The sequence below is a fragment of the Xyrauchen texanus genome, chromosome 2, assembly GCF_025860055.1.
Source record: "Xyrauchen texanus isolate HMW12.3.18 chromosome 2, RBS_HiC_50CHRs, whole genome shotgun sequence".
NCBI lineage: Eukaryota > Metazoa > Chordata > Actinopteri > Cypriniformes > Catostomidae > Xyrauchen > Xyrauchen texanus.
Window position 1 is genome coordinate 38,945,346 of NC_068277.1, and position 27,830 is coordinate 38,973,175.

At 37.5% G+C, this 27,830-nt stretch overlaps 1 protein-coding gene across 2 annotated transcripts; it reads right to left on the reverse strand.

Annotated features, from left to right (window-relative positions):
• Window positions 1-849: 849 nt before the first annotated feature.
• On the reverse strand, window positions 850-27,830 carry LOC127662271 (ranBP-type and C3HC4-type zinc finger-containing protein 1-like). Of its 2 annotated transcripts, XM_052153405.1 has the most exons (14): window positions 27,183-27,826; window positions 23,667-23,841; window positions 17,568-17,651; window positions 17,216-17,357; window positions 16,617-16,707; window positions 16,075-16,402; window positions 14,720-14,832; window positions 14,416-14,589; window positions 10,908-11,068; window positions 10,098-10,209; window positions 3,682-3,861; window positions 3,491-3,589; window positions 3,162-3,305; window positions 850-2,732 (listed from the first exon to the last, which is right to left on the reverse strand). In XM_052153405.1, exons 1-14 carry the CDS (start codon window positions 27,447-27,449, stop codon window positions 2,652-2,654), a joined length of 2,151 nt encoding a protein of 716 aa, XP_052009365.1. In that variant the 5' UTR covers window positions 27,450-27,826; the 3' UTR covers window positions 850-2,651. The 2 variants fall into 2 exon arrangements, with proteins under 2 accessions (XP_052009365.1, XP_052009371.1); XM_052153411.1 differs by lacking the exon at window positions 23,667-23,841 and having other exon boundaries at window positions 27,183-27,830.

A 27,830-nucleotide genomic window follows, 5' to 3' on the forward strand; every position in this document is an offset into this window, starting at 1 on the left:
ACCAAAAGGAAAGATGGCCTCTCTACACACATACCCAGTAATTGATGCTAATGTGTGTGAACAATAAATAAATGCAAACAATGTATATTTATTGCAGCAGAAGTGGTACTGTCAAAAATCTCTGTTTTTCTCTCATTTGTTAATTGTATAGAGTATGCATACATAGTTCATTAGTGATGTGCTGTCTATATTTCCATCCCCTTTTTAGCCAACTGAAAGGGGAATTATTAGGAACTTATGAGGACAAGCTTGTGTGGTATTCACAATGCAATTTCTATTATGAGATGTGTCAACATCAGTTTAGCTTTAGTGGCTGCACACTCCTGCAACAAAGCACTTCTGAAATAATACACACCCAGATCCACTTTTTGCATCTCATCTTTACAGACTGAAACCATGTGGAAAATGACTACACAGTTAAACTGATTCTGTATTTTATTGAATTTGATTTGTTCTTGTTTCTTTGTAATGTAAATGTTTTTTACTCCACAGCAAGAAGTGAAAAGCACTTAATCAGTGTGTCCTTAAACAGCCTAACTGCATAGTTTTGCTTTGTTGGTTTGATCGGTTTAATAAAGATTTAACATTCTTCATGATGCTGGTAACTAGTCTTTTTTTATTTTTATTTTTTTAAAAGGACTGTCTTGGTGCAGAAGACACTAAGTAGCTGTAAATATGTTCTATAAAAAGTTATCTAACATTAAATACTATTGAACAATACACATTATTTCACCTGAATCAGAATGCGAGTAGATGACATATGGCAAAAATGAGCTGAAATGTGCAGAGTGAAGAATCAAAAAAATCAAAAAACAAGAAAAAAGCTTAATACCAAGATATATAGGTTGGCATATTTTTATTGTGTTTTCTTTTCAAAAAAATTAGAAGCATATTAAATTAGTCCAGATATTTACCAAGAATATTTAACTTATGTACAAAAAGCTGCTCAGTACTATAATCGGTAAGGCACTTTAATAAGACTTGCAACACTGAGGTCAGAGTTAAAAATATATGATTTCTGCATGTGCACTTTTTTTCTATTGTACAGTACAAGCTACTTATTGAACTTCATAAGAGAATATATCTGAATGGTGGTGAGATTCCAAATCAGTATCATGCTAAAGACTGAACAAGTCTGTCACTGAAGACTCTTCAATTGCACCCCACATTCAATTTCATTGGATTCTCAGTTTTGACATTTGCACGAGTGCTTTACAATTAGAAAACTTTTCAGTTGGTGAAACTACTCTGCTATATGCAAATGACTTTGCCTCAAGGAAATAATAGATGCTTTGGGTGATGGTATCTTATTACAGTGCATAGATATAAAGCTTTGGATGTGAATCCTTTGGCTCAGATCCGTATTGAGGAATTTAAACACGACTATCTCAGCTCTAAAATCAACAGAGCATTACATTGTAGTATTAAAACAATACTTAATTCCTGGGCTGTGTCAACACAAACTTACCCAGAAATAATCATCAACTTACAAACAGATCAACAAACCTGAAAGCAGTGCATAAAGTGATAAAATACAACGTGTTTTGGCTCTTAGGAAAGGTTGAGGGATAACACTGCACACATTATTAAGTTATCTTAGATCACAAAAAACTACAACAACAGCAACAAATATAAAATAATAACAATGTGACACTATTATTGCTAATGCTAGTGGTTACATGGCTTGGACACAACAAGCGGCAAGAAAAGGCACTTCACACTTCAGTTACAGAGTAGTATAGCTTTCAAAACCAAGACAAGTCAAATACATGAGTATTTGAGTAAGAGCATTGTAACAATTCTCTTATTAAATGACAAACTGCAGTTTCTGATTAGCTTTGGCTTTATCTTTGATGTCATGGGACCGTTATTAGTTTTGATGGGAAAATAAACTGTAACTCTGTCACACATAAAGGTAATCCACAAGACTCCAAATGTTAACTTGTCTTCAAAAGCGATATGATAGGTGTGGCTGGGAAACAGATCAATATTTAAGTCCTTTACTATAAACTCTCCTCCCTGCTCAGTAGGTGGTGATATGTACAAAGAATGTAAATCGCCATCGGAGATTGACATTAATAAGGACTTAAAGGAATTGTTCACCCGAAAATACAAATTCTCTCATTATTCACAAGATTTTTAGAAGATCCTTAAAATGGATGTACTTATATGCTGCCTTTATGTGCTTTTTGGACCTTCATTTTTGGGTGAACTATCCTTTTAAGGATTTATGGAATAATAATAAAATAATGCATCAGTTAATTAATAAGCTAGTAAAACTAATAAGTGGACTCAAATCGTATACAGTAGTTGTTCAGTAGAAAGGGTCAATTCTTTGTTTTCAAGTGGATTCCCCTCGGTTCCTTCATTTGCTTTCATGATTTAATCACATAAAATGCACCAACATTTGTTGTATAACAGCCCTACACATTTCTAATCAAAAAATATTACAGTTGTTTTACAACGCCACTAAGAGTGTCAGAAACTGACATTCAGTTCAGACAGGTGGAGAGGATATGTCTCCAAACACTCAAGGTAATATCAGATGCTTTCATAATGTCATAAACTGCCATAAGATGTCACTACTCTTTATGTCTCTCCCTCTCACCTTAGGTTCTTTGTTTCTAACTCTTACCCTCTTTTTCCCTTTCTCAGTGACAATTCTGGCATTTTGGATGGCATCTTTGTTTGTTAACATTGCAGCGGCAGCCACCAGTCATGTCTCCAGGACCCTGAAGTGAGAAAGAAAGAAGATGGCAACACATGAATCTTGTTGACAAGCAAAAACTTAAATCTTTTATTCTTCCTGTAACAAGAAACCATGCAAGAGATTCAACAGATGGGCTCTGTAGTCCTAACCATAAATAAATGTGTATAATTAACATGTTTTTGAAATAATAAACAAATGTAGGTTATTCAGTAGTTTGCTGCATCTCTGCTAAATTGCTTTGTCATAGTAAAATTGTGATTACTCCCCAGCACTGATCTATTAGGGGCCAGTTATCTCTATTATTTTGGCATACGAGTGTATTACAAAAAGCAGGTTTGTTTCTAAATACTATAGCTTTCCTTACAGCTGCATTTTTGAGGGATGATACCTAATGGAACCAGAAAGAAAAGTTTATTTTTCAGTCCTTTTAAAAAGGGGCACCAGCTCTTACTTTTGGCCCCCAGCGTGGTCCTCTGGTGACCCAGCAGATCTCAGTGTGGCAGACTGTACAGCGGAGCCAATCACAGCCCTCCTTCTTCTGCACAATAATACCACACTGGGGGCAATGCATCGCTTCTCCAGAGGTAACAAGAGTCTGTTTTTGTATGAGCGATGGGACAGAAAGACAAGAAAAACATGAGAGGTTTCAACAGTAATAATGCTAAGAAGTTTTAAATATTGTCTGTGCTGGTAAAAATGTTTGAATGATGCCAGTGTCATGATGCCAATTGTCTACTTTAATGAGATATTGCATGAACAAGGATTTGTTGTTTCTGTGACCTTTAGGAGGTCTCTGGTTCTTCTAGCTGCAGAGTCATTGATGGCACGAGCTGCCAGGTCATCCTGATATTGCTTACAGTTCATCCCTTCATGAATGGCCTAATTGGAAGAAAAACAAAGCAAGCCATTTACAATACTTACATAACAAAAACTAGATCTGCATTTGATCGTTTAAACATATGACTGACTACCTTGCAGAGCAGGCAGTTCTGTTTTTTGCAGACTGGGCAGTGGAAAGTGTTGACAGTATCTTCATAAACACACCAGCCGGGACAGTCTGCCGTTGCACAGTGATAACTGCCCTCACATCGAGACTCTGCAACAGACAGTCCTCTCTGCAACCAACGCTCATAATCTTCCACTGCCACCAGCTGTGAGAGGGCGATATATTCAGTAAATAACTGTATATAGGTTCATTTCAAGAAATTGTATTTTGTAACATCCCCTCAGTTACAGTTTTGAGAGCAAAAACCAACAAACAAAGCAAAACAAGCATCACTCATGCCGAGCGGGACTGCACGAATGCCTGTTTGGTTCTTTCTCCTGAATAAATTCATTTTCCTACATAACCGCTGCAGTCTGGATCCAGACACTACAGCGGTTATGTAGGAAAATGAATGAATATAATGAATATTTCTTTATTGCTAAATCCTCCACATCCATTTGTTGTATTAATGAAGATGCTTCCTTGGCATCCGTTATATTGTTATGATAATGACGCACTATTTAATAGATTTTTCTTCTTTAAATGTTTCAAATTTATTCATGCAATATCATCCTTTATTCTCATGATGCTATGACTTTATTCTCTTATTTTTTTAGATTTTATTTTTATAATCATTTATATTACAGGGCTCACCTGAACTCCGAACTCAAAGTTTTTACTAAGAATCTGTCAAATAGATTATATAACTGCATTGGAAAAATTCGGGACGTTTTTCTTTCTTCAATGTCTGACATTTAATGAATGTTCTGTACACTAGATATGAATCACAATCAAGCGTTGCAATTCTCACCTTGGATCATGACGTTTGACCAAACTGAGTGGGATACCCCTTTATGTGGATGATGTTATTCTGTTTCTTCACAACCCAGAGCAGTCTACCCCACCCTTATTAAATTAGCTTGAAACATTCGGAAATCTCTTTGGTTACTCAATAAATTGACAAAAAAGTTAATTTATGGCAATGGTTACAAGGTTTGTAACTTTTTTACAAGTCCGCTTGACATACATACCAATCACTTGAAAAACTCTTGGGAGGAGGATCTAGATATTCAGATCTCTGAGGAGGACTGGGCAAAATGCCTTAAGAATACACACACCTGCTCCATCAACTCTAGGCATCAATTAATCCAATATAAGGTGTTACATAGACTGCATTACTCAAGAGTTAAACTTAATTAATTCTACCCCACTGCTTCCCCTATCTGTAATAAGTGTGAATCTGCAGAGGGCTCCCATGGACATCTTTTTTTGTCATGCCCAAATCTCTGTGATTACACCTGTGAACTCCCCCCGACCCAGCAACTGCTGTAATCGGCTGGTCAGACTATTTACAGCATCTCAGCCACTCTATGCAAATATTTATACAGTATGGCATGGTGATTTCTAAAAAAGAAATCATTCTCTGTTTGTGGAAGAAAAAAAATCAAAGCCCCACTTTAACACCTGGTTGTTTGAACTCTCCTCTACACATGGAAACACTTAGATACAACATCTCTGGCAATATAGATACATTTCAGGTTTCTTGGCAGCCCCTCCTCAACCACTTGTCAAATATCAGTAATAGTAATGACACTAACTGAAATTGAATTGCTGTTTTTCATTGGCATCTTCTTTAAATAATGCCTGTGTTTATAATGTAAACATGCGTGGACCACATTGTTAAACCTACACCCCAGTGCACGGTTTTTATTTTCATATATTTCACTGTTTGTTTGAACCTTATGCAAAACCCCACCTTGCTACAGTGGGCACAAACATCTCATGACCTCCCTTCCCTATATCTAGTACACTGAAAAACATAACCTAATTGGAGGAATTGTCTTCAGTTTGTTTGTCTGTTTTCTTCTTGCTTTGCCTTGCTTTGGTTTTGTCTTTGTTCTGCAACCTGTACCTATTTTTGTGATTTTATATGTATGTTTGGATGTTAAACCTGAAAATATTGCAAAAATAATATACAAAATGATATATATATAATATTTTTGGTATACTATTTTTGGCAATATTATATATATATATATATATATATATATATATATATATATATATATATATATATATATATATGCATATTATTTTATTTGTATTTCATTGCAGGAAAAATGCTCAGCATTAAGACACCTAAAATAATAATTCTCACCAGCACAAATCATGAGCAACTTCAAAGTGATGTGGTGGACAACAGCAAAGTATAAACACCACTAACCAAATAACCAAACGCGAGCTCTCTGTGTGGATTAGTACAGGAGTTCTCAACCAAGATATAGGCTTACACTCAAGTAAAGCGAAAAATAACTGGAACTGTATTTTAATTCTCTAATTTAAATTATTTATTTTGCAGGACATAGACACAGGAAGGCACCTAAAAAAACATCTTGCGGTTCAGGGCTTACGTATTAAATAACGTTTAATAAATAACAACATGCACCTGGAGAAATACATTTTGTATCTCTATGTACATTGGTGGGAACACAAGTTACCCATGAAAAATACACAAAAAACATGTTTTTTAAATGGTTAATTCTCTCCATAGTGCTTGCATGACTTGTTTTAATGGACCATTAGCCCATGAATATAACTAGCGTGTGCTATTAAATCAACACAAAACAACACAAATTCTAACTGCTGGTTTCAGTTTTAGTGAGAAATAGAAGAACATTTTAAAATGTGGCAATTCAATCTACAGGTTGTTAGACCAAGACTTCATATGTCAGCATTAGGATTGTGATGACAGACGATCTCGGGGATCTACGATGTCAGAGTGATTTACATTTACATGTATATATTTGGCAGACGCTTTTATCCAAAGCGACTTACAGTGCACTTATTACAGGGACAATTCCAGTGGAGCAACCTGGAGTTAAGTGCCTTGCTCAAGGACACAATGGTGGTGGCTGTGGGGATCGAACCAGCGACCTTCTGATTAACAGTTATGTGCTTAGCCCACAATGCTTACATTATTAATGTAAGTTAACAATAATGTAAATAAAGTAATTTACATTATTATTATTATTATCAAATTCATATTACAAATAATTTGCCTGTAGACACACAGACACGCTTAAAGAAACACATTTTATTATATTATTAAGAACAGATGACTGAAAAGCCGTCTATGCACCTGCATGTTTAGACAGACACTTGCCTGACGGTAAATGGAAAGGTGGTCACTTATACACTCACCTAAAGGATTATTAGGAACACCTGTTCAATTTCTCATTAATGCAATTATCTAATCAAACAATCACATGGCAGTTGCTTCAATGCATTTAGGGGTGTGGTCCTGGTCAAGACAATCTCCTGAACTCCAAACTGAATGTCAGAATGGGAAAGAAAGGTGATTTAAGCAATTTTGAGCGTGGCATGGTTGTTGGTGCCAGACGGGCCGGTCTGAGTATTTCACAATCTGCTCAGTTACTGGGATTTTCACGCACAACCATTTCTAGGGTTTACAAAGAATGGTGTGAAAAGGGAAAAACATCCAGTATGCGGCAGTCCTGTGGGCGAAAATGCCTTGTTGATGCTAGAAGTTAGAGGAGAATGGGCCGACTGATTCAAGCTGATAGAAGAGCAACTTTGCCTGAAATAACCACTCATTACAACCGAGGTATGCAGCAAAGCATTTGTGAAGCCACAACACACACAACCTTGAGGCGGATGGGCTACAACAGCAGAAGACCCCACCGGGTACCACTCATCTCCACTACAAATAGGAAAAAGAGGCTACAATTTGCAAGAGCTCACCAAAATTGGACAGTTGAAGACTGGAAAAATGTTGCCTGGTCTGATGAGTCTCGATTTCTGTTGAGACATTCAGATGGTAGAGTCAGAATTTGGCATAAACAGAATGAGAACATGGATCCATCATGCCTTCTTACCACTGTGCAGGCTGGTGGTGGTGGTGTAATGGTGTGGGGGATGTTTTCTTGGCACACTTTAGGCCCCTTAGTGCCAATTGGGCATCGTTTAAATGCCACGGCCTACCTGAGCATTGTTTCTGACCATGTCCATCCCTTTATGGCCACCATGTCACAAATCTCGAATCATTTCAAATTGGTTTCTTGAACATGACAATGAGTTCACTGTACTAAAATGGCCCCCACAGTCACCAGATCTCAACCCAATAGAGCATCTTTGGGATGTGGTGGAACGGGAGCTTTGTGCCCTGGATGTGCATCCCACAAATCTCCATCAACTGCAAGATGCTATCCTATCAATATGGGCCAACATTTCTAAAGAATGCTTTCAGCACCTTGTTGAATCAATGCCACGTAGAATTAAGGCAGTTCTGAAGGCGAAAGGGGGTCAAACACAGTATTAGTATGGTGTTCCTAATAATCCTTTAGGTAAGTGTATATGCCTATATATTATTTCGTTATTTTAATTGCTTTTTCATTTTGTTTGGAGTGCAATTTGAATTTAGAAATGTATTTGATTTAAGTTTTTCATTTTTAAATAGTTAATTTAATTTCATCGGTTTGAGCGTGAACACCCCACACAATCATATCGGTTATTGGCAGTCTCAAAGTCTGCTGATAGGACGATCTGACAATGGAGAAGAGCGCTCAAATCTAGTCAGCATTACTGCATGTCTCCTGTCACTTGTACTCTAGCACCATGGACAGTGACCTGAATAACAACCCTAAATAACAAATATTGTGCAAAAGCCAGCCAATCAAACTGGAATGGGCAATTTCATCTAAATCTTGTTATTTTTGAGTCCAATATGCATCACATATTGAATCATTCATGACCAGTCCATGAGAGCATCATACAAGTTTTTCCTGAGCAACCACAGGGTGTTGCCATGATGATTGTAACTGCCATTATTCTGTTTCTGGTATCGAGACGTAAATCTAAATGAAACGAGTGATCAAAGACAGAGAACAACAACCATTTAAGTATTATTTGATGTAAAAATAAATTTCACACTCAACTTGTGCAGTTGTTGACTGTCATAACAACTCAAGTAGTAAATTATATCACCTCAGACCATCGATTCATGTCATCTACTCTGGTGAGGCACTGTCAAAAAAAGTATCGGCATTATATATTCACATGTTTTTTTGACAACTTCTACAAATGTAATACTTTACCCACTAAGAAAAAATGCTGATGCAGATGAAAACACTAGAGACCGTAAATTGAAAACAGGTGAACCGTGGAACACTTATGCGTTCAGGAAAAAGGTGGATACTTCAGTCAGATGCATTACACAAATCTTGTCATCAGCAGAGGGCTCGAGCACCGAACGCGTGCAGCCGATTTTTTTAACCGCGTGTCTATGAACGTGCAGGCTGCGAATGCGCCTGGAATTAGTGGATCCACAAAGTGGCAACACTCAAATCTGAGCCATTGTTGTCAAAAAGAAATGCTTTAGAAGACATATTTGCCGGTAAATAACAGGAGACAAAGGCAAAAACAATAACAGTAGATATGCACATCAAGAGCGTGTGTGTGAGGAGGTCAGCAGACACCTGCATTTGTATAATTTGAGTCTGAAGGAATATAAAGACATCTTTATGTTTCAAAACTCCTGAAGAGAAATTGTCTGGCGTCTCATAGCAGTCATGCGCCAATCGCCTGTGAATGCACGCACAGTTATATGGAGTATACAGTACATTAATAGGCTCACGTTCGACTGTGCACAGACACTGACCTTTTGCGTCAAAATCGAAGTTTTATTTGGCCTTAAGACCACACAGTTCTGGAATAGAAGACTTTTGCCATAAAATGTGCTTTCTAAATAGTATCGGTTGGAGGGCTAGTCAACAATCATGCACCCTACTGATGGCCAAAGTGAAAGAGATCGCCTAATCTCTCTCTACACCCATCTCTTAAAGGAATAAAACCCTTACGCCATCTCAAACTCATATGACATTCACTCACTCGTTTGAAATTTCACTCACTCTGCGAAATACAAAGAAAGATTTTTTGATTTAGTATGATGTCTGTTTTTCACCAAAAACTGATCCGATTTCTTCAGAAGACATGGATTAAACAACTACAGTCCTATGGATTATATTTATGCTGCAATTATGTACATTTTGGAGTTTGAAGTCACATCATATCTCCATCAAAAATGTATATTTCACGGAAAAAAATCCATATGACTTGGAGATGCCATAAAGATGAGTTAATGATGAGAGAATTATAATTTTTGGGTGAACCGTTCCTTAAAATACATGCTCATCAGGATAACACAGTTAATTTGTGTTTTCTACAGCCACAAGGTGCAGAGTAAGACAGAACTAATAATTGCTTTAGAAGTGACTGTTAACAATAAAAACCTAAGTATAGTAAAAAAGTACTATAGAGGGTGTAGTTGTGTAGTCATTTTCTCAGGGTAAAAATTAAAGGGGTATGAATAAGCAGTGTTCTCACAGCTCTGATTTCTCTCTCCTGCAGAATGCAGTCACAAGTGTAGGCCTCGTCTCTGTATGGACATGCCACCTGAGGATCCTCAGACATCAGAATCACAGAGCAGAGACACTCTCTACAGAGAAAATAAAAACAGTTTTTTTTGTAAATGTCACTGTAACTTTCTCCCCTCCTCCTTTTAGTGTAACAACTAAAGCTGGCTCTACACTAGCAGACTCAAAACAACTAGTTTTCACTATGGATTTTGATCCGCATTTGTGATGATACGCAGCCGAGTGTGATTAAAAAAAGTCAGTTCTTCAGTGACAGAATGATTTTTTCAAACAAACATGTGTCTTTTCAGTGCTTCAAGTCATTAACTCAGCAGGGAGTCCCGACAGTCAAATGATTACACCACCTGCTGAGAGGTGCTAATGGGCGATCTGTCTCCCTCAGCCTTGCCTGTTCATTTTGTTAATGAAGCTAACACCTGAAAATCATTGTATAAATCAGCTAGTGTAGATAGAGCCAGCTTAATGTATTTTCATGATTCGCATACCACTATTAAAATAATACGTATGAAGAATGTCCATTTTACATGGATAAGTACGATCTGACCCAGATAATATATCGATATGAGATGCATGTTAATGCCAGGAGTGTGTGTAAACAGAAGATTAATCCATATTTGCCCTACTTATATAGAAATAAATATCGTAGATAACAACAAGGTTGAAGCTCTCAACGGAGAAAACCTCCATCCATTTGCCTAGATCTGTCTGCTTTTTCTAAAAAGGTTACTAAACCACCGCACCACTCATCTGTCTTTCTTACTTGCAGAAACAGTGGAGACACTCTCGGAGCAGGACTCCCTCCCCAGAATTAAGCTCCAGAAAGCAGATCCTGCACTCCACTCTCTCTGGGTTAGGAACCAGATCCTGTCCATCCATCTGCACCAGACGTGCATAGTTTTCCCGACGCTCTGCCTCTCTGGCCTACAGACACAGAAATAGAAATGGTCATAACTGAGAGAACACCTTCATAGACCTAAATATAAATTAGCAAACACATAGTACACACTCAAAGTGCAGAAATTACAAAAATGCATTACAGACAATTCAAAAATGACAAACTGGTTCTTTCAGTGAGGAAGAAGCACTTTGCTATTGAATTGTAGGAGGGGTCTAAAGGTTAGTAGTTTACCAAGAAGCATTATTCTACACATGATACCACACAAGTGATAAAAACAAAGCCTAAAATAGATAATTATGAAGAGGATGTACAAAATTGTTAAGTATGCACTATTATACATGTATTACAGTATGAAATTATGTTAAACCTATAATGCTGTGTGTATTAAATATGATACACAATGTTTGACAGCTCCTGTTTCACTCTCTGATCAAGATGACAAGCCAAACAACCTGTGGTAAGATACACATATTTATGGAACCATCTAGTGGTTATTTGTGAAAAAAGTGGTTTCAATATTTATATTGATCCATTTAAAATGGCAGTGGACTTGCGAGAAAAGTGACTCGTATGTTGGGATGAATGACAGCTTTTTTAATAAAGTAAAAGTGACAGTAATGATTATATTGTTACCGATATGTTACAATGAGTATTTGCTGAATATAAGCAACTTGTGCTTGGTTAAAATTTTGAATATTGTTTTATTGAAAAACCCCTTTGAATCCATGTATCAAATATGATTAACAGGCTTTGAGGTATATCTCTCAAACACCATTACATTACATTCATGCCCACCACAAAAATCAAAACAAAAATCACAGAGCTTTGATAATTCTGACATGCATTTTATAAGATATATTTAAAGTGTGAACTATTTCTGTGTATTTTCATATATGCAGCCTGCTCTGTCATTATAAAGATCTCATTATTTTATATTACAAGCTATTATGTCATAAGTTCATAAGTTCCTGAGACCCAGTGAAAAAAGTTTTACAATTTCCATTTATTAAATGTAAATATGTTTGGCGCATAAAATACATATTCTAAAAATTGTTTGTTGAAAAAAATTATATTTTATTCATATTGTATTTTAAGTGCTAAATTTAACTGTGATACATTTCAATCCATACTTTAAGACCAAGGAGAGGAAGCTTTCATTGCCCAACTCTCAAACATTTGGTATATCTGAAAACCCCAGGAATTCCTCTGATAATACCCCAATATTTACCACTGTAGCATGTATGAAGAAAAACTTAAATAAAAATGTCCAACACAAAAATAAATTGCAGGGCTTTAGGTGGATAATGACATTTAAAGCCTAATGTATCAAATATGATACATATAATACAAAACAAAAAAACATGAGCAATTATATTTTTTACGATTTCTTTTTTTAGTGTAATGGTACTGAAAACAGTTTAATGACAAAAAATTAGAATTTTCTGACAATTCTTTCATAGCTCAGGGTTAAATTGTTTGCATAAGATGTTGTGTCTAATTGTGCACTCTTTACATTGCTTTTAAAAATAGTAATAATGTGTGACAAAAAAACTAAAATGCACGATACTTGTATTTTGTATGTATTTTTACTGGATTTCTTACCATATTATTTACCAAATAAGTGTATATATATATATATATATATATTCTACTATACTGTATGTGCATAGTTTATGAAATATAACAATAATGCAATCACTGACATTTACACTGATCAACTAAGATACATAATTACTACAAGCTAATACACTAAAACAGAACAAGTACACATACACTACATATACACAGAAAAATAAAAATCAACAAAAATTCAAAAATCAAAAACAGGTATGTACCTGTTTTTAAAGCGGTCTTGACATGAGGAATACAATTTGTCTTGATCTTTTAACAAGTAAGAGTTCATTGTACTATAAAAACATACTGTAAGATTCAGAACTTCCTCCTCGATACAAAAAGAGCATTTATTTAAACCAAGCTGCAAAAATGGCTCAATAGGATTTTCCGTACTTTGTGACATCACACAGATGAATATATCAGCACGTGACTCCCTCTACAGCAAGACATTAATGCCTACTTTTACATGATAGCCCCCCCAGCACTCAGTTGGCTAAAGAGGAGAGAACATGACAGTTGGGCCTATTATTTCTCCACACCAAAAAAGCCTTACACAGGACCTTCTTGTGATTGTTGGTTCCAGATGGGCTGGTTTGAGTATTTCTGTAAAAGCGGATCTACACAATATTAGGCAGGTGGTTTTAATGTTGTGGCTGACCGGTGCATGCATGCATATATATATATATATATATATATATATATATATACACACACACACACACACACACACACACAAACACACACACACAAAGACTATCTTTTTTTTTTTTTTATCATTTTTAACATTTTGTGGCAGAAAAAAGGTGCTAAATTATTTTTTTCACTGTAGTACAAAATATTTGCAACAATGTCCTAGGCCACAGGACATTCATCCAGACACTGTTTAAAAGGGTTCAGATCATCAACCTAAACAAATCAAACTTGTGCTTCTTAATTTCCTCTAACAGTATCTATATTGCTTGTGCACTCAATCGCAGTCTTGAATTATGTGTACCAAGCTGAGGATGGGTGCTTTATTGATAACCTAACTTCATTCTCACATGAATATTTTTCCAATGATACTGGGGTTTAAATACTTTTGTATGGTTACAAAAAGTGTCATTGGAATAGATGAGGTTGGCATGAAAAAACGTAATTATTGGCAAACTGTTCTGACATATACAGGTTGTGTGGTTCTGGTGTTGGTGTGTAGTTCTTTTGGAGTGTGCCTAGTTTGTAATTGAGACGGTGCCATGAGTATGTGTATGCATGTCAGTAGTCCTGGTCGAGGTTGTGCAGTAGTGAGTTGTTGCCCCTCAGCTCCTCTCTTCTCCCTTTCTCCTTAAAAAAAATAGAGACAAAAGAGAAGAGATTCAGACTGAGGAGTCAATCAGAGCTCAAGCTGTAACCTACTCATAAACCGTTAGATATCAGTAAATCTCAAATCAACCTGTTTAAGTTAAATCACTGTTTTTAATTGATCAGAATACAAACCAAATCACTTTGCTGACCCAAGGAGTTTTATCTTAACCTGAGTGCGAGTGTAGATGGATACGGTTTATACTGTTGCGTAAAGACACAAAACAGCATGCCAGTCTCATCTATTCCCATTAATTTCATCAGAATAGAATATTCCAGCAGGTTCTTTTGGAATAGTTGTGTTAAATGTGCCATTAAACTACTAGAAGCACTGATTTTAAGCTGATTTGGACAAATGCATCTGCTAACCATTAAATATGAGTCTAAGTGGTTATGTGTGTGTTTACAGGAGTCTCACCTGTTGGTACTGCCTGATCGCTTCTTTTTCTTGCTGAATGCGCCGTAGCTCCAGAGCATCTGGTCTGTAGTTGCCAGGAACAGTGTAACCTTTGGGTCGGTCTGCACTACACATTTCACAGCCTGGTCGTGTTGGTTTATTAATATATGTACATGATGGGCAGGCCCATCCCAGCTACATAAACACAAAGTTTTCAAATAAACGTCTTACCCTGCCATACAACTCCATTTTTGGAATAAATGTTATTAACGGCTCAAAAGTAAGGATGCTTGCCTTTTATCTTTATGGAAAACAGAGCACATACCTGTGTATTTGTTCTGTTGGGCACAAAGGCTTCATTCAACTGCGACATCTCAAGATTAATCAGATCACGCTTTTCAACCAAATCCAACTGATCCGTGCAACCAGCACTGTTGCCTGTGAGGTCAAAACATCATGATGTGCTCAACTCATGGCTGCAATGACCAAGTATTAGCTAAAATTGCCAAAAGAATGTATAAACAGAAGGATGTACAATGATAATAATAAACGTTACGATAAAAATAGAAGGAAAATTGTGTTGTACACAATAGATGACAGGGTGAGAATTATTTTCCAAATAAGTTTTGCATGCCGTCGTAATAGTTTGCCTTCCCTCGCAATAAGTTTTGCATGCCCTTGCAATACATTTACTGTGGTTTTACTATAGTTACTGTATTATAACCTTGATATTCAGAGTAAAACCATAGTAATAGTACTGGGAAATGAAAACTATGGTAATAACAATTATAATTTTATGGTTTTGCTATGAATACCATGGTAATCATAGTAAAACCAAAGTAACTACAAGAATTGCCATGTACAGTTACTATATGGATACAGTATACTGTATTAAAACCATGGTTAGCCTACAACAGTCATGGCAATATTACTGTCAAAATATTATTTCTGCCTAAAATTATGGTTACTACAGTCTACAATATTAGTATATAAACTATTGTATTTGTATAGTAAAACCATAACAACAAGAAAATTCTAATTTTTCTTACCATAGTTTTCATTTTCCTGTATTATTACTATAGTTTCACTACGAATATCGTGGTTAATATATGGTTAGTGTAGTAAAACCATGGTAAATGTATTACACGATGGCACGCAAAACTATTTCAGAAAAAAAATCTAGCCCTGTCCTTGAAGGTGCTCCCATGTGTATTTATGTATAAAAGGCAAAAAAAAAAAAATAGAAATCTGAATCAGTATTTTTGTCATGTCTCCCAATATTGTTATCTATAATTTATTTACCCATAATTTAGAACCAAATTTGCAAATGATATTAAGACTTATTTTCTTCAATGACATATTTTTTACCTCACTGGCAAAAAGTTTTTTCTTGTTTTAACCAAACACATTACAAACTTTTGCAAGGTTTATTCTAAAAACAAGAAAAACTATTTGCCAGTGGGGTAAAATAAAAATAAACTTAAAAATATATTCTCTCAAAACAAGTCTTATTGTCTCACTTATTTTTAAGGAAAATTATTTATTTTAGAAAATGAGACAAAAACACTGAATAAGTTAATAATTGTTTGCAGTGAATGATATCGCTGTGCTTGACGGTTTTATTTGGTTAGTTTCATATATATTAATGTAAGATGTGTATGAGTGACCATGCATACGCACTCAGAGTACTATGGCTGTTTTGCAGTCTTGTAGGCAGGGTGCTATAAGGCCTTGAGGCTGTGTTCAATGCCGCTGGCCCATTGGTAGCTGTTTTTTGGTGGGGGTGATTAGATGTTGGCACCAAGGCAGGCATGAGTAAAGCATTTTCCTGATCTATTTGGTAAAGCCCTTGACTGAGACGAGCCTGACGGGCAGAAATCAGATAAAGGAACGCAGTGTCGCCATCTCGCTGAACTGCATAAGAAGCCAGAGATCGATGATCAGAGCACAACGACTGACCAATGACCCAGCGCTGCACGCGTGGATGAAAACCATAGTCTGTGAAGATCTTAGAGGGGAAAAGCACTGTGTTATTAATAAGGAGCACAAGTAGTGTCCCTTAAGTTACACTGCACATCACTTTAGATTAAATGTGTCTGCGAAAGGTAACTAAAGCATTTCTGACCAACAATTTGGGCATGTTCACATGGCACTGAAAGAATGGCAAGTAATGGCAAGTTGTTGGTCAAATTATGTTTACTTTAATGTTAATTTGCACTCACCTGCTGTTTGAGAGCACCAATTGTAGAGTGTGGGAAGACTTTCACTGTGACACAACAGGACGAGGAAGCATCCTCTACCACCACAGCCAGACTGTATCAATGCATCAACTGAGATTAGGAATGCTTGGCAATAAATTCTACATAAACAGTGGCCCCAAAATGTTTTTGGACACTTTTGGACACTTAAGCCACACGTGTCACACAATGTCTGAATGTGACTGCAATAAATACAAAATATCAACGCAAGTGGCATCTGCAAACTAATGATGCTTTTCTCAGAACTAACTTTTTTGTAATGACTTTAACCAATTGGCAATCTTTTTTAACCAGCCTACCAACTACTTTTTATGAAACGTTTTGCTTGAAAAGAGTGTTTGTACTATATTTCTTTAAAATAAAATGGCACTTGGATTGATATTTTGTTATTTAACGCAATGACATTTAAGTGGTTGGATGTATTACCAAGTGAGTTGGTTTAATCGATACATTACAAGACTGGATTGTGAAAGATACTTGAAAAATATCACAAATGAAACAGTCATTGAAGATTAACTGTTTTGCTTAATAAAAGAGTGTATCTGTAAACAAATGTTATTTACCTGATGTCTATGTCTGCATAACTTCGTTTAGAAGGCTGAATGCACAGAGCTGCTCTCTGTTTAGCTAAAGATGTTGCACAATCAGAAGCTGCCCGAACATCACCTGCCTCAATAGCACATATCAGCTCTGCACATATCTCCTCTAAAGAGAAGAGAGAAATAAGGATACGAATGTGAAAGCTGTTTGGGAAAGCAGTGGCATGGAGGGAAGAATCAGAAAAGGAGGGAGAACAAGTGGGTGTGACAGAAATATTTGCATCAACACAACAGACAATTGACACTTTGAACTTTGCTTGGCAACAAATTCCAGCAGTTCGTGAGCAGAAAATTAAAACAAGAATGAAAAAGCTACCTGCACGTGGCATGAGTGATGTGCTTTGTGAATCCAGAGGCTGAGGAGGTAGCTGTTCATCTTCAGTAGGGGTATTAATCACCACTGAGAACAACAACAAGAGACATGTTGAAAACATTGAACCAAACAGTCAAAATTGGAAGAGAAAAACAAAAAAGTCATCATATAAGAAGAAAACAAAAGACTGAACAAAAAAGAATGAACAGAAGCAAAAAAAATTTATGAAAACAATTGATGAAAAACTGATGTATGGCAAAGCAAGTTTTTAATTCAGCCCATTTTATAGTCAATTGTAATTCAAAGTGCTTTACCCAGGCATAGTAAAGAAAAATAAATAATGACATCTGACAGTCAAGTTTACAACCATAAGTTAATAACTAAAGAAAAGGAAATAAAAGTTTATTTTAAAAATGGATTCAAACAAATAACAAAGACAGAAGAGGTGTAAATAAAAAGACATTAATTCAAATAATGCAATCCGTTCAGACGCTTTTATAGCTACGTCACACCTCAGCGGAATGTGGCCAGAATTTTTTCACATACGTGACACAGATCTGTTAATTGGATGATCATGTGAACAGCCACAAGTGCATTGAATCTAACATTGTCTAATTCAATCTGGGGCACTTTCAGAGATACGTATCTGATATTTTCCAATAAAGTCCAAAGTCCAATATGCCTTCAGTGTGAACAGCTAGGTCCGATTTAATGTGATTTTTACATCAATCTAACTCAACATTTTTCATTTGCACAATTGATTTCCGGCATATATATATATATATATATATATATATATATATATATATATATATATATAGATGTGTTATTGTTTAAAACTTTAAATAGCAAGAGAAATCTTTTCTAGTTAATGCATACAGTTTTTTTTTTTATTTTTATTTGACCTATGGTCATTGTACTATAAACTGTAAGGCTCTTTTGTATATCTTTGTATAAAATGTTAAGCTTTTTCCTGCTGTTCTCTTCTTCTCTCTCTTGCCCTTAATCAAACTGCATTTTAGGATTTTGGTGAAATCAAAATTTTTTATTTATGTCCTCAACAACTGTCTGAAGGGTGAATTGACGAAAAAAGTTTTAAATATGAGACTGTTGCGGTGCTTTCAACCATCTGTATATTGATTTAGCTATGTTTTAAAGACCGTAAACTATGTATCTCCTCATCCTCGCTCCAAAAATGTGCTTGATGTAGCCTATTATATACCGTGTATTACGCCTGCCTATTATCTCATAGGTCTTAAAATTGATTTAATATGAAAACATGCAGATAGGGCTATAAAAAAATATTCTGTTACAGCGCATATCTAAAATAAACGATTTACATTTTGCATACATAATCTAAGTAATACTACATTCTGATTCATATCAGAATATTCATGGTCAGGTAAACATGCAAAATAATTTATTAATAAATTCAGTCAGTCACTGACTATTTGTATTTGCATTACTAAAAATAAAAAAAATCAAGTCGGCACGCACTCAAAAAAACGTTTGTACGCATGCTTGTCAGTTGATGTACGCATAAGAACATTTTCAAGTTAGTTTCTGCCTTTATAAATCCCGATTTGTTCCTCACTTTGGCCCCAGGTCTCTAAAGAGCCAATCATAACAGTGGCCATTTACTGTAAAGTCTTAAAGGAGATTTAGCCACAGAACCGAGCGTTTCGGACATAGGGTGAGAATGAGGGTGGAAAATTATCATATTTTACAAAATATTTGACAGTTTTTTGTGCAAATATTTTTTTTCTAATATTATAAGTGAACCTCAAGGAACACATTAAAATAATACAAAAATGCATATCATTATCCTTTTAAGGAAAGAACATTACTAATATATATAACATAAAATTATAGGCTCAACAGTTAGGCCAAGAGTTAAGCTATTCGTTTGGTAAGAAGAGATAACACTCAGTACAATTGCAGTGAGCAGAATAGCATCTCAGAATGCACAACATGTCCAACCTTGACACAGATGGGCTACAACAGTAGAAGACCGTGTTGGGCACTTTATTAGGACAATAGCGTTTCTAATAAGTGCTCCGTGAGTGTATAATTAATGCAGCTTTTCCTACTGTCCATCAATTTTAAGGTGTGTCGCTGACAAATAATTACACTCTTGAGCTTTGATGATATTTAAATATATTTTATCCATCAAGAAAGTATTTCTCCATCACTTGCTGACATATTATTAGATATATAGGCATTAAGTGTCCAATCTGCTTAAGAAAACAAAAACAGCTTATTACATTTTTAAATGGAATTTAATTATTTCTTCATATAATAATGATGAACATGCCAGAGTTGGTGATACACATTTTCAGAGTGTGTTGTGCACATGTATCTGATTTGCACTACAAATAAAATGTCATGCATAGGGCTGGGTATCGAGATCGATACATTTTAGGCACCAACCGAATTGCCTCTAAACTATAGAGCATCAAAAAATGTCTTGTCGTTCGGTACCAAATTTCGATACCTAAGGGGTTAATCTCATCAACGTCAGTGATAAGCTTGTAGCATGCTATATGTGCCCAAATCTAAAAGTACCGATGATTGGCTGTGTTTAGGCATCAAGGGAAAAAAGTTTATGCCGGTTACACCCAGAGACGCGGCTCACACGTGAGGCTGTAATGTGTATGAATCTCAACCCCCTTAGATGTAAAAGATGTGGAAAAGATCAAAAGTGTGGCTACATTTAACCAGGCTCAATGCCAACAGTACGCGACGCAATATTTGCGACAAGATAATTGCTGCCAAGACCGGCAACATGACAAATCTGATGAAGCACTTGACAGTGAACGGAATAAACTTAAGAGCAGAAAGTTGCTCCATCTTCGACTGCAAGACGATGCAGTCATCCTCTCAGCAGAATCCTCCTGCCACAGAACTTCCTTCAAAATGCCCACCACACAAGTCCTCCTCCAAAACTACCGATTAATGCAGTGGCGCTATGACTGGGACTCCGACAGGTAAGGTTAACCTTTAGCAAACAAACCAACAATGGTACATGCTTGTTAAATTAACGTTTCTGTGAACGGTGACATAGTCCTATAAACTAGGACCTACGTAACGTTAGATATTGTTTGGATGTATGGCTACAGATAGCTAGCTAAATCAATGCTAAAAATGCTTAAAGGCTGACAGTAACTGATCAAGTTTCACTCACATTAAACTGTAGTGCATCTGGAAAGTATTCACAGTGCTTCACTTTTTCCACCTTTTATTATGTGGAATTTTTATTCCAAAATTGATAAAATTCATTATTTTGCTCCTCAAAATTCTACAAACAATACCCATATTGACAATGTGAAAGGAGTTTGTTCATGAAATCTTTGCACATTTTAAAAAAAAATAAAACGAAAAAAATCACATGTACATAAGTATTCACAGCCTTTGCTCAATACTTTGTTGAAGCACCTTTGGCACCAAATACAGCCTCAAGTTTTTTTGTTTATGATGCTACAAGCTTGGCACACTTATTTTTGGGCAGTTTCTCCCATTCTTCTTTGTAGGACCTCTCAAGCTCCATCGGGTTGAATGGGGGCATCAATGCACAGACATTTTCAGATCTCTCCAGAGATGTTCAATCGGGTTCAAGTCTAGGCTCTGGCTGGGCCACTCAAGGATATTCACAGAGTTGTCCCGTAGCCACTCCTTTGCCATCTTGGCTGTGTGCTTAGGGTTGTTGTCCTGTTGGAAGATTAACCTTCACCTCAGTCTGAGGTCCAAAGCGCTCTGGAGCAGGTTTTCATCAAGGATGTCTCTGTACATTGCTGCATTCATCTTTCCCTCGATCCTGACTAGTCTCCCAGTTCCTGCCGCTGAAAAACATCCCCACAGTATGATGCTGCCACCAACATGCTTCACTGTAGGGATGGTATGGCCAGGTGAGGAGCGGTGCCTGGTTTCCTCCATACATGACGCTTGACATTCAGGCCAAAGAGTTCAATCTTTTGTTTCTCATGGTCAGAGATTTCTTCAGGTGCCTTTTTGGCAAACTCCAGATGGGCTGTCATGTGCCTTTTACTGAGGAGTGGCTTCCGTCTGGCCACTCTACCATACAGGCCTGATTGGTGGAGTGCTACAGAGATGGCTGTTCTTCTGGAAGGTTCTCCTCTCTCCACAGAGAAATGCTGGAGCTTTGTCAAAGTGACCATTAGGTTCTTGGTCACCTCCCTAAGGCCCTACTCTCCTGATCGCTCAGTGTGGCCGGGCGGCCAGCTCTAGGAAGAGTCCTGGTGGTTCCAAACTACTTCCATCTACGGATGATGGAGGCCACTGTGCTCATTGGGACCTTCAATGCTGCAGAAATGTTTCTGTACCCTTCCCCAGATCTGTGCCTCGATACAATCCTGTCTCTGAGGTCTACAGACAATTCCTTGGACTTCATGGCTTGGTTTGTGCTCTGACATGCAATTTTAACTGTGGGACCTTGTATAGACAGGTTTGTGCCTTTCCAAATCATGTTCAATCAACTGAATTTACCACAGGTGGACTCCAATCAAGTTGTAGAAACATCTCAAGGATGATCGGTGGAAACAGGATGCACATGAGCTCAATTTTGAATGTCATGACAAAGGCTGTGAATACTTATGTACATGTGATTTTTTAATTTTTTATTTGTAATACATTTGCAAAGATTTCAAACAAACTTATTTCACGTTGTCATTATGGGGTATTGTTTATAGAATTTTGAGGAAAATAGTGAATTTAATCCATTTTGGAATAAGGCTGCAACATAACAAAATGTGGAAAAAGTGAAGCGCTGTGAATATTTCCAGATGCATTGTATCCTTAAGGTGCGTACACACTGCCAGCGACTTTGTCGCTGCAGGTCGCCAGTGGCTGGCGGTGAAGTCGCTAGTGGGCGTTCCCACAAATGGTTGCCTAGTAACGTTTATAAATGACATTCACGGATGTCATTCCATTGCTGTTGACAGTGAATCTCTTTTCTTGCCACTAAAAACAAACATTTTGGAGGGAAAAGACAAAATATAAATGGAATCAGTACATAAAATGCTTTATATCAAAGATGAATGAGAAACAAGGCGTGCTGTTTCCCATAGCGTCTGTTTATCTGCGGCGAAAATGCAAATGCCGGTCTGTCTGGGTCCATAAAATCCCAGCGATCTCAGATACACCTTTCCACGCAGTATTTTTCTTAAAAATGTCCTTGTACGTGGGAAGAGACATATCATAGAACATTTCTAACAGCAAGAATTAGCCTTTCATCCATCTTTCCGTTACTGCAGGAGCTGAGAGAGAGAAAGAGAAGGATCACGTGAGCTCTCCCATCTTCTCTCCTATTGGCTGTCGCTTCCGTTAGCCACTCTTCATTTGAATAAAGTTGAACATGTCTCAACTTTGTCGCGTCGCTGGACACGCCCACATCTAGTCGCCATGGTCGCGACAGCTAGTGTCGCCGGAAGTCGCTGTGCTCTCATTGAAAATGAATGGTATGGAGTCGCTGTCGCGCGCGATGTCGCTGGCAGTGTGTACGCGCCTTTAAGGTAGGCTGAATCAACAGTTTAACTTTCTTGTTTTTTTTTTTCCTCTTCACATTAATGTTATAGCCTCTGCCCCTGCCGACCCTGGCATGAGGAGACCAGAAGGCTCAGAAGATAAGTCTTTGAGTCAGTAAAAAAAGTACTTTAGGTAATTTGTAATCTTGTTAAAACGAATTTCATAAAATTGGTGTCGAAAAAAGTACAGTTTAGGAACCGGTCAAGATATCGGTATCAATATCAAATTTTTTTGAACGATACCAGCCCTAGTCATGCAACCTAACAAAAATGCCCACATTTGAGCAGAAAATAAGATTTGGGTCACATTCAGCTGCGATGTGACTGTAGCCTATATGCGTGAGAGAGACTGAAACTGAGGCTGCATGATTCACTGTTTCTCTTGCTGACACATCTGGAAATGTGGCTACTGTTGTGTGGCTACTGTTGGGGCACATCTGACATCTTCTGGAAGCTGGTTCCAACTGAAGGTGGCAAAATAGCTAGATGCTGCCTCACCATGTTTGGAATGAATCCTAGGTGTTACAAGCTAATGAAAGAGTAAAGTAGAAGGGACATAAACCTCTATGGGCCTCGAAAAGTGATGACATCAACACAGTGGCCCACTCTTGTGCTTCCTGCTCACAGCGGAAGATGAATGTAATACAGTCGTGTGGAGGTGTAGCCAAACTCAGTTCATGGCACAGTGGTGACTTTACTTCATAACGAACAGTCCTGAGGTCAAACTCAGCAATGGACTAAATGGAGATAGAGAAAAAAGGATATAGGCATGAAATTTAATGCAGCTTGACTGACTAGAACAGAATTCAATCTCTTGACTACTGAAAAATACATCTATCTCACAACCAAATAAATGACATAGCCCATTTAACATCAGTACAGAATTTGAGACCAGAAGCTAGTGAGCAGTGTGTTTGGGAAACCTCTTCCTGTTTTGAAATTTGCTGATTTATCATGAGCTATATATCCTTAGGAAGCCCAGAGTGGGATAATGTATCTGATTTTGAAAGTCATGGCATTACATAATGTAGAGTACAATGTATTTTAACCGGCAATAATTTGGGAGAAAAATCAATGATGACACTATATTAGTACTTTAATGTTGAAAATCAGAAGCTAGTATGAGAAATAAATCTTTGGCCAGAAGAACCACAAACCTTATTATCTACTGATTCAAGATTATGCATTTTTATGTTTTCTGTTATAAGCCGGCAAACAAAAATAATAGGTTAATATTAAAATTAATAATATTGTTGATAAGAGTCCCGCGGCGCCATGCGGGGGTCGGATGTGTGAACGGCGAGCTCTGTGCACTTTGCTAGTTTTTAATACTTTTTGTGTCATAAACTGGTGAGATTCGATACACCCTGTTCCATAACTGTTCTATGAAGACGATTCAAAATCCTCTGGCTCTGGAGACATTAAAAGACACTTACATGCTCAAGCTGACACCCCTGACAGGGCAGAGGACCGGGGACTTTATCGGAGTTCATCTGATACTGCCCAGTAACAGCTTTCCAGCCGGGCACCTTCCAGTGGCCCAAACAGGGCATTAAGTAATTGGCCATTTTATTCCCAGCAAATTTGTGTGATTAAGTTAGTTAATATTGACCCCTTAATAAAAAAGTTTTTTGAGGGATGTGAGCAGGTGAGCTTCATTACATGTATCTATGATTGGGACGGTTAATGTTACTAAAATGTATTATATTCCAAAATTCAGCTACCTGCTACAATATCTCCCTGTAGGTTTCCCCCTCTCTTATTTCAAGATAGCATAACGAAGTCCTTCATTTGGAATGGTAAGCATCCTAGATTACATTTCAATAAGTTGGCCGATAGGGTCTGGGGGACGGAGCTTCAACTTCTCTCAAGAGATTATGGGAGAAAGATTCATATTTGGTATTGGAGGAGGGAGTGTGGGCTAGGATTCAAAAAAATGTCAAGTCTGCATCTAGAGATGCATGGGTTTGCCTTATGCAATTCAAGATTTAACATTGATTCTATTAGACCCCCTCTAGATGTAGCTACCCTGTATAGGCTTGGTCTAAAAGAATGCTGGTGATGCCAATCAGAAGATGGAGACACAGCCCATGTTTTTTGGGTGTGTGTTAAGATCCAAGAATTTTGGTTGACAGTTCAGAGTGGTATGTGTGAAGTTTTGGGCACTCAAATTTTACTTTGCCCCAGACTCTGCATTTTGGGTGATGGGGTGGTCATAAATTTGTAAATGTATAAAAAATTGGGTTCTGACCAGTATTATGATTGGCAGACAAATTATTTTAAGGGGTTGTAAGTCGGATGGAGCGCCATCATTTCCGGAGTGGTGTGAGGAGATGGCGAGGGCGGCACCTTTCGAGGAGGTGGCAAATAGAAGGCTGGGGTTTGGGGGACTTAAGAAATTGAGTAATTATTTAATGTTTTTAGGGGTGGAGGGGATGGGGAGAGAGAAGTTTAGTTTAATTGTATGTTTATTATATTTTATTTAGTATTTTTGTGTGTGTGTGTATTATTATATATGACCACAGGGGTGTTCGTTGGGGGTCAGGCTGGGGTTGATGATTAGGGAGGGAGATTAATGGGGGTTAAATGTTAAATGTTGATTCAATGTGTATGGGTTGTTTTTTTTCTCTGTTTTTGAATCAATAAAAAAAAAAATATTATTGTTATATTAATATTAATGTTATGTTAATATACACATGTCTCTGCACCATGTAAGTTCTTGTTCGTTGTCTTGGACTTTTGGTGCGTTCACATACAACACGAAGGAAGCATTTCGCACAGCGTGATTATATGTAAAGTCAATGCAAAGATGTGAATAGATGCGAATAGACAAACAATGGCTAGATTGTTCAGCCGGGTGGCGCGAATGAAGCGAATGGTGCGACTCAAACACACAAAATCACTTCACTCGATTAATTTGCACTATTTTTCAACTCAAGCGAAAAATTCACATAACGCGTTGTCGCAAAAGCCTATCAGCATTGAGATTGTCCGGACGTCACTGACATAGTAGCAGATGAAATCTGTAAAAATTTATAAAAAAAATTGTTGTAGTGGTGTGTGGTCACCTGGAATTGTATGACACAACGTCATACATGTACAGAGACCAGACAAAAAAAGCCATCGCTTGGAGGAAAGTGAGCGAGGAAGTTGGAATACCTGGTAAGTTCTGAAAATATGTGTGTCTACTTGATTCCAACTACTGGTTGTACTTTACTATGAACCAAGTCGTAGAAGCACCTCCTCCTGTCCTTTTCCGGAAGAGAAGGGGAATACTTGCGGGTTCACGTCACAGTTTAAACACATATTTATAATCCAGCGGTCAAACAAGCATCATTTAAACACAAAATTGTATAATTACAGATGCCATTGTAAAAATTCACAGTCAGCCATAATTACTTAATCAATTAGTGAAAGGGTAAGTACAGGACGGTTACTGAGATTAAGGGAGTAGTATTCGGCTGGTCATGTGATTCTAACATGGCAGCCCCCATGTGTGGACCCTCTCCATGTAAAATAAAACAGCTTTTATAAAATTACGGAGTCTTCATTTTAATGTGAGTGCTCATGATTTCCTTCATATATTTCAAAATTTCAATTACCTTCTTAAGGAGTACAGCTTTTTTAATGAGGGAACAATTACTTAGTGCACCTTTAACAGAATATTGGGGTATTTATTTACACTTTTTTCGCCTATGTAACAATATCTTCCTGCAAATGTCAAGAGCAAATGAAAGTGTCAACACTGATGTCACCATTAATCTGTGGACTATTCTAATTTTATCCATTGCATATATACAAAAAGGGACAGACTGAATATATGTTATGAGACTCGCGAGTCAAAGCAAACTATCACATTTTGGGGGTGGGTGATGATTTTAACAACAAAGACAACCAAAACAACATGTGATTCTCTTGTGTGCGATCTACACCAGCCCGAGGGCAGCGCTATTAAATGACGACGCAAACACTTCTGTAATGAAAATACTATCGTGTATGAAACAGGATTTCTAAAGTTTTTACTTGTGTTCAAAATCCCACACACTGAGTTCTGGTGGAAGTTGACATTTCCACTCACCACACTGTGTCCAGCCGCTGCTCCGCTGATGTCCCGTAACGCGAGGCGGAATTTCCCTGCCTTCCCCGGGTCCATGCTCAGCTGAAGACGGAGAGATTCGTCTCCGGCGCCCGGGAGACAAAGCGGGCGTACACCCGAGTGGCATACCGACACCTTCACCGACATCAAAATAGTGTTGCAGCCCGACTGCGAGGCCTCGTGGCCGAGATGAGACGATGACTGGGCCGGAGGAGGTGTGTGAGTCCACCCGCCTGAGCTCAGCGACATGCCGCCGACTGACTACTTCAGGCGGGGATATGTGGTTTCGGCACCCCACTACTAACCGGATTCTGTGCTCTAATTAAATATTTGGAAATATCCTACAACTCATTTACACAGAAGTTGCGGCCTTGTCATCGTTGTTTTAGTTTCATACGGAGGACAGTCCAGCGTCAGAGCAGGAAGAAACACAGAGACCGAAACAAAAACAGTGCATGAGAACCGCTGCGCCTCCTGTTGAAAAAGCACACTGACATGCACACTGTGCTTGCTTTCTCATCTAGGGGATATCCCACATTACGCTGTCATGCATGCCAAGGCATAGCAACATAATATTGTCATCAGTCGCCACATAATTCTTAGTTAGGTTGCTCAATTTATCCATATGTA

Excerpts from the sequence above, each read along its gene's own strand:
- LOC127662271 (XM_052153405.1), bottom strand. The coding sequence starts at position 27,449 with ATGTCGCTGAGCTCAGGCGGGTGGACTCACACACCTCCTCCGGCCCAG. Across the intron at positions 16,403-16,616 it reads TTGGTGCTCTCAAACAGCAG|ATCTTCACAGACTATGGTTT; the intron begins GTGAGTGCAAAT and ends TTCCCCTCTAAG. Across the intron at positions 3,862-10,097 it reads AGGAGAGAGAAATCAGAGCT|CTGGTGGCAGTGGAAGATTA; the intron begins GTGAGAACACTG and ends GCCCTCTCACAG.